This window comes from Pyrus communis, chromosome 6 (genome assembly GCF_041283825.1).
Source record: "Pyrus communis isolate YQ-2024b chromosome 6, ASM4128382v1, whole genome shotgun sequence".
In the NCBI taxonomy this organism is placed as follows: domain Eukaryota; kingdom Viridiplantae; phylum Streptophyta; class Magnoliopsida; order Rosales; family Rosaceae; genus Pyrus; species Pyrus communis.
Genome location: NC_142570.1, coordinates 5001 through 18043, shown reverse-complemented (window position 1 = coordinate 18043; position 13043 = coordinate 5001). Strand labels below are relative to the sequence as shown.

General features: G+C 37.4%; 2 protein-coding genes across 5 annotated transcripts in view; one reads left to right on the top strand and one right to left on the bottom strand.

Moving 5' to 3' along the window:
* Positions 1-4684: 4684 nt before the first annotated feature.
* LOC137709713 (putative aquaporin TIP3-2) lies at positions 4685-6349 on the top strand. Its single transcript, XM_068448693.2, has 3 exons — positions 4685-5128; positions 5364-5614; positions 5723-6349. The coding sequence occupies exons 1-3, from the start codon at positions 4996-4998 to the stop codon at positions 6107-6109; spliced, it is 771 nt and encodes a 256-aa protein (XP_068304794.1). The 5' UTR covers positions 4685-4995; the 3' UTR covers positions 6110-6349.
* Positions 6350-6740: 391 nt separating this feature from the next.
* LOC137710746 (uncharacterized) overlaps positions 6741-13043 on the bottom strand; it is a 6428-nt gene continuing 125 nt past the window's right edge. The window contains exons 1-8 of one of the 4 annotated variants that reach the window (XM_068449864.2): positions 13010-13043; positions 12418-12563; positions 12104-12228; positions 11166-11285; positions 10946-10999; positions 9089-9252; positions 8136-8312; positions 6741-7042 (exon numbers count right to left, since the gene is read on the bottom strand). The exon at positions 13010-13043 is cut by the window's right edge and continues 125 nt beyond it. In XM_068449864.2, coding sequence (XP_068305965.2) covers positions 6832-7042; positions 8136-8312; positions 9089-9252; positions 10946-10999; positions 11166-11285; positions 12104-12228; positions 12418-12502 — 936 coding nt within the window. In that variant the 5' untranslated portion in view covers positions 12503-12563; positions 13010-13043 and the 3' untranslated portion in view covers positions 6741-6831. Of the gene's footprint in view, positions 7043-8135; positions 8313-9088; positions 9253-10945; positions 11000-11165; positions 11286-12103; positions 12564-13009 lie in introns of all 4 variants that reach the window. The other 3 variants (XM_088695234.1, XM_068449862.2, XM_068449863.2) reach the window with 3 other exon arrangements.

The window sequence follows — 13043 nt, the reverse complement described above, 5'->3', positions numbered from 1 at the left end:
GGACGGAAATGCCACTAACAAACGCACCTAAGCACATAAAGGGTCTAATTAATAAAACTCTATCATAACGATTGAATTTCAGAAAACGGACGTTATAAACGGATTCAGGACGTCGAAAAACATAAACGAGGACCTTGGGTACCTTCATGCGCCGATTTGAGTCGTTGGAAAGTTGGACGGAAAAGTCGTCGGCGCTTCCGTGGACGACGACGGAGCACAATACCTCCGGTAGAGGCGTGTGTGCTCCACGCGCAGGTCCACGCGCCGACTGGGTTCGGGGTTTGGGCCTGGGGTTCTAGGTTTGGGCAATTGGGCTGGGTAATTCGGTTTGGGCTGCAAGGTTGGGCCGGTTTCAACTTGGGTTTAGATTTGGGTTTGAGGATTATCGGGTCGGGTCGACCTGGTTTTAGGCCAAGGGTTTGGAGCTTCTTCCTTGACAACATAAGAGAGATTCATGGTTGTTATGAAAAACAACATGTTCTGTTGCCATCTTTTGAATTAGCCATTTGAATTTCTTAGGCTTCTCAGAGTATTTCGACACAGTGCCATTCACATTCACTGATTATTGATCCATATTTTTTTGTTTCAAGTTTGTTGGATATATATCAACAATCAATGATAATTATATATATGCTAATAAATAATAAATGCGAATAAATAAATTAACAAAATATGAACACAACGAATTAATATTTTAAACAGACAGAACTGAAGATCAAGGCTTGCATACCGCAATGTCCTTGAAACAATAATTTCGTCCATACACAGTGCTTATAGTTCTATGGACATCTGCCTCACCAGGATTCAACGATCTAAATGCCATGCAGATGGATGTATATATAATAGGTTTATGCCTATTTGCAACAGGTATGAGAATGAGATGTGTTTGTTGGGAGATATCTTCTCAGAGGGGTGCTTTGCTCTTTGGCGTTCTTTCATCACTTCAAAATTCATCTGAAAAGATGAGATTGTTGATTAAATAAATAAATAAATAAATAAATTCAAAATTAATTAAAGAATTTAATTATTAGAGCCCAAGAGCCCTAAGGCTCAAGGCCCATATCTTGATAATTAATTATCAATTAATTAGTACACTCCAAAGTCCAACTTTAAGATTGAGCTTAATTTCATTCTCCATAGTCCATTACTTCAATCACTATATATAAGGGACAATGCCTTATAAAGTGAGGGAACCTTTTGGTACTGACTAATGTGGGACAATGAAATTTCTACTCAAAATTTTCAACAATACCCCGCATTGGAGTTGAACTTTCATTCAAACTCCAATAATACCCCACATTTGAATGCAAATGTAAATGCAAATGTATGACTAGGCTGCCTAAAACTGAGAGAAAATAGACATGATATGCATTGGGTGAAGTGTCTTTTGGACTTGAACTTACCTTGGTGAAAACATATCGGGTTTACTTGGTGACGCAGTGGCTGTGGAATATCTTGAATTGTTCACCACAGTAGTAAACCGAGATAATATGCTACACACATATCATGTCTGCCACACGTCAATTCATACGGTTGTGTTCATTTTGGTCCTGAACAGATTCCAGATTTTGTTTTAAATGTCATGCCAATCAAATTATACAAGTAATAATATTTTAAATAATATCAATGTGATTAGTAGTAAGTCATTTTAGGCAAAACTTAACAATAAAAATCTATAAATAAAGGGTAAATTACATTTTACCCCTCAAGTATGGGGTCAATTACAACCTTGTACAACATCTTTAAAACATTTCAATTTCATACATTTAGTTATATTTTCTTTTCAATTTCATACATCCGTTCAAAAATCTATTAAGTTAACCGTTAGAGCATTTCCACCGGAGGTGGAATAGCTCAGCACCCAGTCAAAAAACCAGGTTAGGACTCTGTCAATCCACTCCAGCCCATAAACTTGCCTGGCACCCAACCCGTGCCAATCTCCAGACCAGCCCATTTTTGACTGACCTTGGGATCGGCCCATTTGACGTCAGCGTGACATCAGCCACCTTTTTTTTTTTTCTTTTTCCGCGCCAGGTTTCCCAACACCAGATCTCACAAAATGTATGGAAAAGCCACATTCGCCCTCATCTTCGCCTTCCTCTTCCTCCTCACCTACTCAATCTTCATCGGCATCGTCGACATCCAATCCTACTTCCTCCCACTCATCCCCTCATCGCCGTCGCCGGTTGTCCGGTCCCTTTGCGCCACCACCTCCCCGCCTTTCAAGATCTACATGTACAATCTCCCGCGCCGCTTCAACGTCGGAATTATGAACTGCCAGAGCACCGACTAGACTTCTATCACCGCCCGAACTTGGCCTTCATGGCCAAAGAACTTCGGGCTCAAGAGGCAGCATAGTTTTGAGTACTGGATGATGGGCTCACTTTTGTTCGACGGTAATGGTGGTGATGGGAAGGAGAAAATAAAAAATTTATTTTATTTTTTATAAATTCAGAAATTAAAAATAAAATTATTATTTTAATAAAATGGACAAGGCTATTTTTTTTAGGGGTGGAGATGCTTTGACCTATTACTGTTTATTGGGGTCTATTACTATTCACTTGAGTGGATAAATGAGCTGGGTGCTGGCGCAAAGTCTTTAGGGGTGGAATCGCTCTTAAGTGATGACGTGGCAAATGTAGGGTCCACATTTGTGCTAACATGACTGTCAACTTTGTACTATGTGAATAAAAAATAATAAAAAAGGATTATTTAATAAAAAAATCAATTTATATTATAATTAAAAACTAAAAAAATTTGAAAGGGATCTGGACAAAGCTTAGCCCAATAACCCCATCTCTTCCTCGACTACATCCTATCTCCTCTGTGCTTGTCTGCAACCAATAATCCCATCTGGGTTTGGGAAGCTTCTTCCGCTGCCCTATAAAACTTCAACCTTTTCTTCCTTGTGTAGCCTTCTTCCTCCCTGCAAATCTCACACATTGCACGAAAGTCTCTAAACTTCCTCCCTCCCTCACCACGCATCAACACACTGCAAATCCTTGCAATTAAATAAAACCCAGCAAATCCAAATCGAAATCCCTTGCTACAACATCTTCCCAAACTAACCCAAAACCCATCACTCTCTACTTCACCCTAAAAATTTTCATTTTTTTGGCTTCTGGGATGGAGAGATCGACAAATCTAGAGTGGGATGTGTACAAGTGGGGTTTTAAAGAAAAAAAAATCTGACACCATCAAGTTCTTCAATAACTAGAGAACGGAGTGAGACACGGTAAAGAGAGGAGAGCAATGGGAGAACGAAGAAGATGAAGTGATGGGCACAATTTTTTATATTTATTGATTGCCACATAAGCAAAAATATGGGCCTACATTTGCCATGTCATCACTTAACGATTAACTTAACAAATTTTTTAATGGTTGTATGAAATTGAAATAAAATAATAAGTAAATGTATGAGATTAAAATGTTTTAAAGATGCTGTAAGAAAGTGTAATTGACCCCAAACTTAAAGGGATAGAACGTAATTTACCCATAAATAAATGAGCATAACTATACTAGTCTAGTGGAGCTAGCTAGCTGACGGTAATTGGCAAAGCCTTACTCACATTACACTTTATTTATTCTTTTTATTTAAAATATGGATTGTATACTTATGAAAGTATGAATCCTAACGATGTAATTAGTTAATTAGTAATAAAAATAATAGGAATTAACTCGTATAATATATCAAAATTTTATTTAATTGCTGCGTCGCCAATTCAATGTGTCAAATAACATATTAAAATATTGAGTTTGCAATTAAAATTGACTTTAATTTTCGTCTTATTGGTTCAATGGAACTCGTATATTAAAATTTTGAATTAAAGGCATATGATTTTATCTTTGTTTGTTGTAAAAATAGGGATTTTGAGGAATTTTAATTCCAACATAATCAATTTCAATAGGGATTTTGAGGAATTTTAATTATTTTAATGAATCTAGGGTTCAATTAGAATTTTAAGTGATTCTTTAAAATTCAATGTGTATTAAATCAGGATTTTAAGATAGTTTATTAAAATTCTTAGAAATCTGATTTTAAAGAAGTTTATAACATTCTAAGTGTAATTAATTAGAATTTGATTTTAAAAAATTTGAAAAAGTTAAGGAATTTGAGAGAATTTGAAAGATTTTGTAATGTATTTTAAACGTTTACAAATCTCACATCTCTCATGAGATTTCAAAGAAATTGAATCAAAATTTTACATGAAATCTTTACAAACAATTAAACTTCATAAAAATTTATGGATTTATAAATTATTAAAATCTCTCAAATTCTCAATTATATACGTTAGTCCACAAATTAGTTTCATTATCATTACTTTTGAAGATTGTCTAAGGTTCGAACGGATAAATTCAAAACAGTGCAGGGAAGAGATGGGGACCGTTTCGGGATGATGCCATTCCATATTCCAAGACATTTTTAATTGTGACGGAAACACGTACAAGTGGTAAAATTTTAAAATTTTAAAGTTATTAACCTTTTAACTTATATAATTCATTATTTATATAGGGACATGTGGTATACTACCTCGTGTGACGGTTACATTGAAAAATCTCTCCGATTTAGCAGCTTACACATGATCCCTACGTGTCGCTGTTCCTGCATGCGTCTGCCCATGTGTCCTAAATGAGTCCAACCGCTCTTGGCTAATTTAAGACTACAGACCTCCACATTTCAAACATGCAGTGACCCTCCTCCTCCTCTCTCTCCTCTACACGCAAACGCTCTCTCTCTCTCTCTCTCTCTCTCTCTCTCTCTCTCTCTCGTTTTAGAGAGATCTATCTGGATATATCCTCTCGCTCGATCTGCCTGCCTTCGTGTTAATCTAGTAATTTGTGAAAGAAGAAGAAAAAGAAGAAGAAGCTGTGCAGTGCAGGTGTAGCCAAGTAATTCAAGAGCATATATTCCGACCGGCAGTTGAGCTTGCTTGCTCCACTCCATAAATTTCTAACTAAGAAAGAAAGTGCTTGCGTTTTTTCATCGTCCCCAGCATGCCGCCTCGTAGATATGCCTTTGGGAGGGCCGACGAGGCCACCCACCCTGACTCCATCAGAGCCACTTTAGCTGAATTCGTTGCCACTTTCATCTTTGTCTTTGCCGGGGAAGGCTCTGTTCTTGCTCTTGGTATGATATCTAAATAAATCTAGCAAATAATGACGTCATGATCATTCAACTAATTAAGTAAATCATTCATTCTGTTAATTACCTCTTTACATATGTTAATATATCTATGCATGCATGCATGTTTCGTTGATATTCTAGCACAGATCTACATGAAATGACAAATGAGACATGCCATCATCAATATCTTTTCTTTACTAAACCTTGATAGTCTGTTTCGCAACTAATTAATTGGCAGGGAAGATTTACAAGGATAGCGGCACATCAGCATCTGAACTGATAGCCATAGCTCTTGCACACGCCTTCTCTCTCTTTTCAGCCATCTCAGCCAGCATTAACGTATCTGGTGGCCATGTCAACCCTGCTGTAACCTTCGGTGCTCTTCTAGGTGGAAGGCTATCCGTTATTCGCGCGCTATACTACTGGGTTGCTCAGCTTCTTGGAGCTATTGTGGCTTCTCTTTTGTTAAGGCTTGTCACAAATGGCATGGTAATTATTCCGTATTTAAAAACTTAGCTCGCTTTGCTACAAGCTGAACCCCTTTCATTCTAAATTATTACAATTAGCTCTGATCAATTATTTGATATTACTATTCAGAGGACAGTGGGGTTCAACGTGGCCTCTGGTGTTGCTGAGGTGCATGGGCTAATACTAGAGATTGTGTTGACATTTGGGTTAGTTTACACCGTATATGCCACTGCCATTGATCCCAAGAGGGGTAGCTTGGGAACCATCGCACCACTGGCCATTGGATTCATTGTCGGGGCAAATATCCTGGTGGGCGGGCCGTTTGATGGGGCATGCATGAACCCAGCAAGGGCGTTTGGACCTGCACTGGTAGGGTGGAGATGGAGGAACCACTGGATCTACTGGGTTGGGCCACTCCTGGGAGGTGGGTTGGCGGCTCTCATATACGAGTACATGGTCATACCAACAGAGACGCCACACCACACTCACCAGCCATTGGCTCCAGAGGATTACTAGGCCGTTAGTTTGGCGCTTAGCCCCCGTACGCACTGTATTAATACCAACATGTGCAAGCTGCTCGCTCCCTTTGCCATTCACACCCTGAGTGTTTATGTTCCATTTTCTGTAATTTTTTTTTTTTTTTTTTTTGGCAACTTTAGTGTTGGAGTTTGTCCTCCCGTTGTCTAAAACGTCATTTCCATCGCATGGACATGTGATTGTAAAGCTAATAAAGTGCCGTGGAGTTTCTTTGGCTAATTTTATTTCAAATTTTTTTGGTAAGAAAAAGTTTAGGGGAACCCATCTCAGGGTCAGTCCTCTTTGGGGACAAACATTAGTCCCTTCTTTTTTATTTTACAGATCCTCCTCCAAATATGATCGTCACCAAAGTGAATGATACTGGGTAGGACTCGAACTTAGGTCTTGCGGAACAATCCTCCTCCTTACCAACTCATCCAACAGTTGTTGGCATTTATAACTTAGGTCTTGATCTATTGTTCCTCCTTACCAACTCATCCAACTGTTGTTGGCATTTGTTTTTATTTCAATCTTTGAGGATTGGAATACTAAATTTCTGACGAAAGTAGACTTTTTTTTTGGGGGTGGGGTGTGGTTAGCAGACACAACATTCAGAAGGAAGATTCAAAGATGAGCAAAATGTTGGTAGTCTGTTATTATTGCAAATTAAGGAGAAGGGACACAAAGGTATATTAATTAATTACAATGCACATGTTAAGTGGTCATGTTTGGTTGTAAAATGTGGCAACCCAAGGGGCGAGTTGAGTGTTATGAGGTGTTCTTGGGTGGGTAGAGTAATAATCAGACCAATAACACGGTGAAAGCCTCTCTGAAAACTTTCCATTACTATAGATACAAAATGGCAACCAATTTTCACCCCCATTCATTCTCCTCTTCCGTTCTCTTGGGTAAGCCAGTGGAGCCTGCACATACCTGCATTGCATCGATTTACACACAAATGAATAACTAAAACAGACGGGAAAATGTGACAACTGTGAGGGAAGAACTAATGGTCCAATACGAGGACGATTTGAAGGACTAAGGAAACTAAACAACGAGTTGGAGGACCAAAATGTAAATTGTGGACAAACTCAAGGACCATAAATCCAATTAAGCCATAAAGAACGGAATGGGTTCATCTCATCTCATCCATTAGCCATATGGCGAATGTGCAAGACATAATAGAATATGTTGAATAATCATCTCACCATCTCATACTGGGTGTCATATATGCAAATGAAGCTAGCATGTGCATTATAGCATCTAAAGCAGATCTCAAACCAATGTTGCTCATTTACTTTGGTGTAAATGTGTAGCCCTTGTTGCTCATTTCCTTCGTTTCATGTAATGTGGATAGCTGGTTTTTAAAAATTGTAAAGTGTATACGGCTTTTTGGTAGTTTGATGCAATTATTCTTGCAGCAGCATAATAAAATATGATAACATATGAAGGCAAAACATACAAAAGAACAATCCCACCAGAACACAAAGGATTAATGTGGTCCGGTTTGGAAGGTGAAGAGGGCTAGGAAATTCAACCAATAACCCAAAAGAGAATACACCCAAAGCAGTCTCTTGGAAAGAACAAACCCTAAACAAAATACAAGAAATTATCCAAGATTTTATGGTTTGGTCTCAAAAGCTCTTGTCCTTGACAAAAGAAGACAAACCTCATGTGCCCATTATATGAGGAATAGGAATCTTACAAGGCAAGAAACAAACAAAAAGCCTTCAAGAGCAAGTAACAACCTTAGGGGATGTTTTGTGCGCCTCGCTAGGACTGGATAGGCTAGGACAACCATATAGACCTTATGTGGTACATGAGTTCTTATTTTAGGAAGGATTGTAGTGGCCCGGGCCCACCTAAAAACCTCTTTACCCTTCTAAAATAACACCGTGTGAAAACATGGGACTAACTAAGAACTCTTCTCTCACGCTTCTCTCTCTTTCCTTTACTGGTAGTTGAGTTACCTAACAAATTACATGTGTGAAATCATTATACAGAAGTAACTGAGTTATGAATGTACCTGATACCATGAATGACAGAATCCCAACAGAAATGTGTATGACCAAACACATGACATGCAGATGGACTTCCTTCAACCCCATGGATTGACCGTATACGGGCCTCAAGACAATCAGAACCAATAATCTTTGGAAGCTTTGGATAGAATAGCATCCTTTTCTCAGGACATAGCTCTTGCCTGGCGAGGATATGCAAGCAATTGTCATGCTAACTGAAGACTACAGACAGAATCCATAAACTGATTGACAAACGAAATTCAAGAGAAGGACACAAGAACATGCAAAATAAATTTCAACCAAAAAAGGTAACAAAAGGTTTATTTGAAAATCGTTTGATATTATGCAAAAACTATCCACATCTAGCAAGTTCAAATCTCCAACAAAGTAACCAATTTTATTTCAGAGCCAATGTGGCTTTAGTAATTACAATGCCAGAAAACCACACACATATATATGCCTCCCTAATGGTGTTGCTAGCACTTCAGTTTCATCTTCTTTTTTTTATAACTATGGGCATTGGGTCTTCAACCCTAATAGTCCCGAAGTATGTGTTGACTCTCCAATCCGAACTGGCCGGGAAAAACAATGACAGGTTGGGTGCCCTGCCCCCCCCCACAAGTGTGTGAGCATCCATGGGGAATCAAACACAGCCTACACTATTGTGCTCAGCATATCATCATCACTGCAAAATGCAATTTAATGTGGTATTTGAGTTGATTATGGGTTTTAATTTGTGTATTGATTTTAGGTTTCTAGCACTACGAGTAAGATTAAAAAAACTACTTGGATTTCGATAGTCTGATAAAAATCAAGAAATTCAATACAATTTTTTGCAATTAGTAACAGGCAACAATCAGCAAGATAGATGATCTTATAGGCATTTCAAAATATTTCAAGTGAGAAAGGAGCTGGTGAGACTTATTATTATGGAAGCATAAATTACTATTAACCTGACCTGGGAACAAAATGAGAGAATGAAATTATTTGGCTACATGTGTTTTGGATCTCCTTGATCAGACTCTGATGCTTTTCATTCATTGCATCAAAGTAGAGGGCAAGTGAGATATCTCCATTTGACAGCCCCTTGGACCACTTGCATGCTTTGAAGTCTTTACATGCCTAAGAATTGAAACAACAATACGTGCGTAAAAAATATCTGAATGTTTATCTGCTCAACTGCATTATAAAACAGCCATAACTGCAGCAATGTAAAATGATAAATTAAGCGCATGTAAGGAGCACAAATTAATGAGGGAGAAACAAAAAAAATCCATGAAAAGAAAGGAAAGGATAAAAAATAAAATTAAATAAAATTAAAATCCAAAGTGCTCCGTGAATGACATTATGACAACGATGTCAACTTGGTATGCTAATTAAGAATTTGTCTGTCACAGGAACTGAATAACATTGAGAACAGTAACAAGAATGAGAAAAGAGCAGAAAGTCTGTATTGCACTTCTGTACCTCGCTAACCCTACATTAGATTTGAGAGGAACAACACACTATTTAAATAATTTTTAATTTTGTTGAAGATAAACAAATTTTTGTTGCAAAGAAACAATAAAATACAAGAGTGGACAAGAAGTCCGCAAAAGCACAAACAAAACAGGATAAATAGCAACATCAACCCTTAGAAACTGTGAAAACAACACAAAACTAAATAATAGCAGCATTCCAATAACGCATAATTTCTGAAAAAGACAAATCTCTAAATTCTGTAGTAACCGATGCCCACATAGATGACCATAACCGAACTTTATCCCAAAGATCCTCCCTTGTACTGACTTCATAGTCCTAAATCAGCTTGTTTCTTTCCATCCAAATGACCCAAAAAATAGCTGAAACTATAAGACCTTGATTTTCTTCCCTTTTCCTGATAATTTATGTTTCTCTACCATAAAAGAATAACAATCCCTGGGTAAAACCCAACTGATACCAAACTCCCTAAACAACTTCAGCAGATTTAAAGCCATCGGACAGTGAAGAAACAAATGATCAAGACTCTGAACTTTTCTTGCATAAAATGCACCAATCAGGTCGTAGACATGAACTAGGCTCCGTTTTTGGAGCATGTAACACGTGTTAACATTCCCACGAGCCACTAACCAAGCAAAACCTTCACTTTATTAGGAACTTTAGATTTCCAAACCAGGCCATAAGCCTGCGAAACCCTATCTACACAGTTTTTGGGAAGGAAATCGCAATAATATTTAACAAAGAAGCTTCTTTTTTTTGAGAAGAACAAAGAAGCTTCTTGAAGCATCAAAGCATCAAGTATCCAATGTCTTGCATCAACACTTGAAGGGTGAATGGTAGCCTGATCCAAACTTGTCTAGAAAGATGACAACTCATCTAATTCCACATCACGCAAATTCCTTCAAAAGCCAAAGTCCCAATTCAAAGAATGCTCAGCAAAACTCGCCACACTAGGAATACTCTTGTCATGAGTCCTGAATAAGTTGAACAGCCTAGGAAATGAGAATTGTCAAGATCTTTCGCCCAGCCAAAGAATGAATAACCATCCTAAGCTTCCAGCATGGTAATAACCTCTGCTCTGTGATACTTTGTTCGGATGACTATTTTTAAACTTCATGACATTACTAAGTTTTTTTTTTTTTTAATTTTAATAAACAGTAGACTTATCCTCCAATCATCGAAATCCCTTCAGGTTTACATCAAAACACATAGTATCATAACAACAACAATTACAAAGCCTTTTCCCACTAAGTGGGTATCATAACAAGAACTGCAAAATCATGTTATTATAATAAAACTTCTTAAAAATTTTACTAGGCTAAAGAAAGTGAATCACCATCTCCAAAGACGGAATGTGGGTGCTGGTTATTTCCTCCTCCCTATCAAAGCTCTGCAAAAGAAGAAACTCCATTCATTTTTTGGTTAAGTTCTATTTTTTTATTTTTTATTTTTGTTATACTATATTAACTTAGTAAGCATATCTATTCTAAAGAAAATGCTGGATTGAGAGCGGAAAAATTTTACAAGATTATAATATATGTTACTAGACAAATTACCTCATGGTACCATGAGAACAAAGGAATGATTCCTAAGCCATCTAAAACCATCGGACTGGTCTCAACTCCAAGTCCTCTACACGCATCAAGCAATTTCTTTAATTTCTGATGAGAATCAAGCTGAAAAAACACAACCATAGCAGTCAGCTAATGATTCCACATATAAGGGAACCTTGCTGCATCATTCGAAGAAAACTGATTGAAAAAGAATTGGCAAGAATCACATTCCAAAGCAACTACAGCTATGCCTTCACTATCTGATATTATTCATATTCACATTTATAACAATCAAGGTGATCCATGTCTATAATATTAATCAGCAGGAACGCTGGCAGATAAAGAAAAAGAAAGTAAAGAGGTAATATTAAAAACATTTTTCTTTTACAACCAGCTTATCTACATATCTAGCTTGGCTTGTCAAGAGAAATTTTTATTTTTTTTTATTTTTTTATTTTTTTTTATTTTTTTTCTGTTTCATGGGTGAGAAGAAAGTTTTAACTCTCAGTATAGTCTGAGAGGAAACTGAATGCAGTCTCAGTGTGATTTCACAGTCCCTTTGTTTAATAGTTCAATAATGGAATCTCCCAGCCTGCAAGTAGATCTAGGCACATCTGGTTAAAGGTGTCTTCTGCTTGCTTAAAGGCATCCTCGCAAAGTCATCATCATAATTGCAATGAGCTGATTTCAAGTTTACGTTGGGCTAAGTTCAATCATAAAACCAAAATTATTGAAAGGTTGGGTTATTTTTATTCTCTAGTAACTGGCTGCAGATGAAACAAATGAGTTCTGCAGTGCATGTTGATAGATGCAAGTATGAGAAATATTATGAATGTGTGCAAATGTATATAACGTTACAAATAATTAGATACTGCAAACTATCAGTTGGAGAATGCAGTGCATGAAAGATAAAGGCCTGGCAATTAAATAATGTTTCTCACATGAATTTCTCCCTCCTGACGGCACCAAAGGTCATGATTTCCAGGCACATACAAAACATGTTCAAATATATCCTTCAAGACAGACATTGTCACGATAAAGTTGTTGTATGTCTCAGCGACGTCACCTGCAACAATAAGAGTATCATTCTTGTATCTGACAGTTGGTAAGCACTTGACCCATTCCATGTTCTCAGAATAGTCAGTGTGCAAGTCAGAGAGCACAAACACACGTAACCCAACAGCATCTCCAAGAGCAGAAGGCAAAATCTGAGGCCTTCTAATACAACCTCTCCTTGTGTCTCTTGCATAGTTACCTAAAGCTATATGTTTTGAAATGTTGTTTGAATGACAGGCTTGTTGAGCAAAACTCAAGCAATAAGGGGCAATGCTCACTACCATGTGCGTAGTGAAAGGACGAACTGAAAGCTTTTGATCTGCAACGACACAATTGAAATTTACCCTGATTCAAATAATTCTCTGATCAGAAACATACAAAACCCACTTTTCAAGTTATGCATTAGCAATTTAGCATGGGTGTTAAATCTAAACAAATTGTCTAAACCTGACCGGTCCTTCTTCTAATTTTCGTTCCCCTTAATTTCGGGAATCAAAACCTTAAAAGTGGTCATCTGTGTTTTGATCTAAAATGCTCTGTGTTGAGCCTTGGAATGAAATTTACATATCAAACCTCAACCTGCTTAAACAGGTCCTGCATAATCAAAATTTTAAGCCGACCCACCACCAATCCAACAATCTAACCTCCGTCTGTTCAATCCCATCAAAAACTAATACTTAGATACTGACTTGAAACAATCCTGGAAATAAAATTACGATAGCAATTGAGCTGTTTTTTGCATTTACATAAAATAAATAAATAAATACTTCAGGAATGGGAACCGTAAGTACCTGAACCTTTATGGGAATGCAAACGGACTGAATA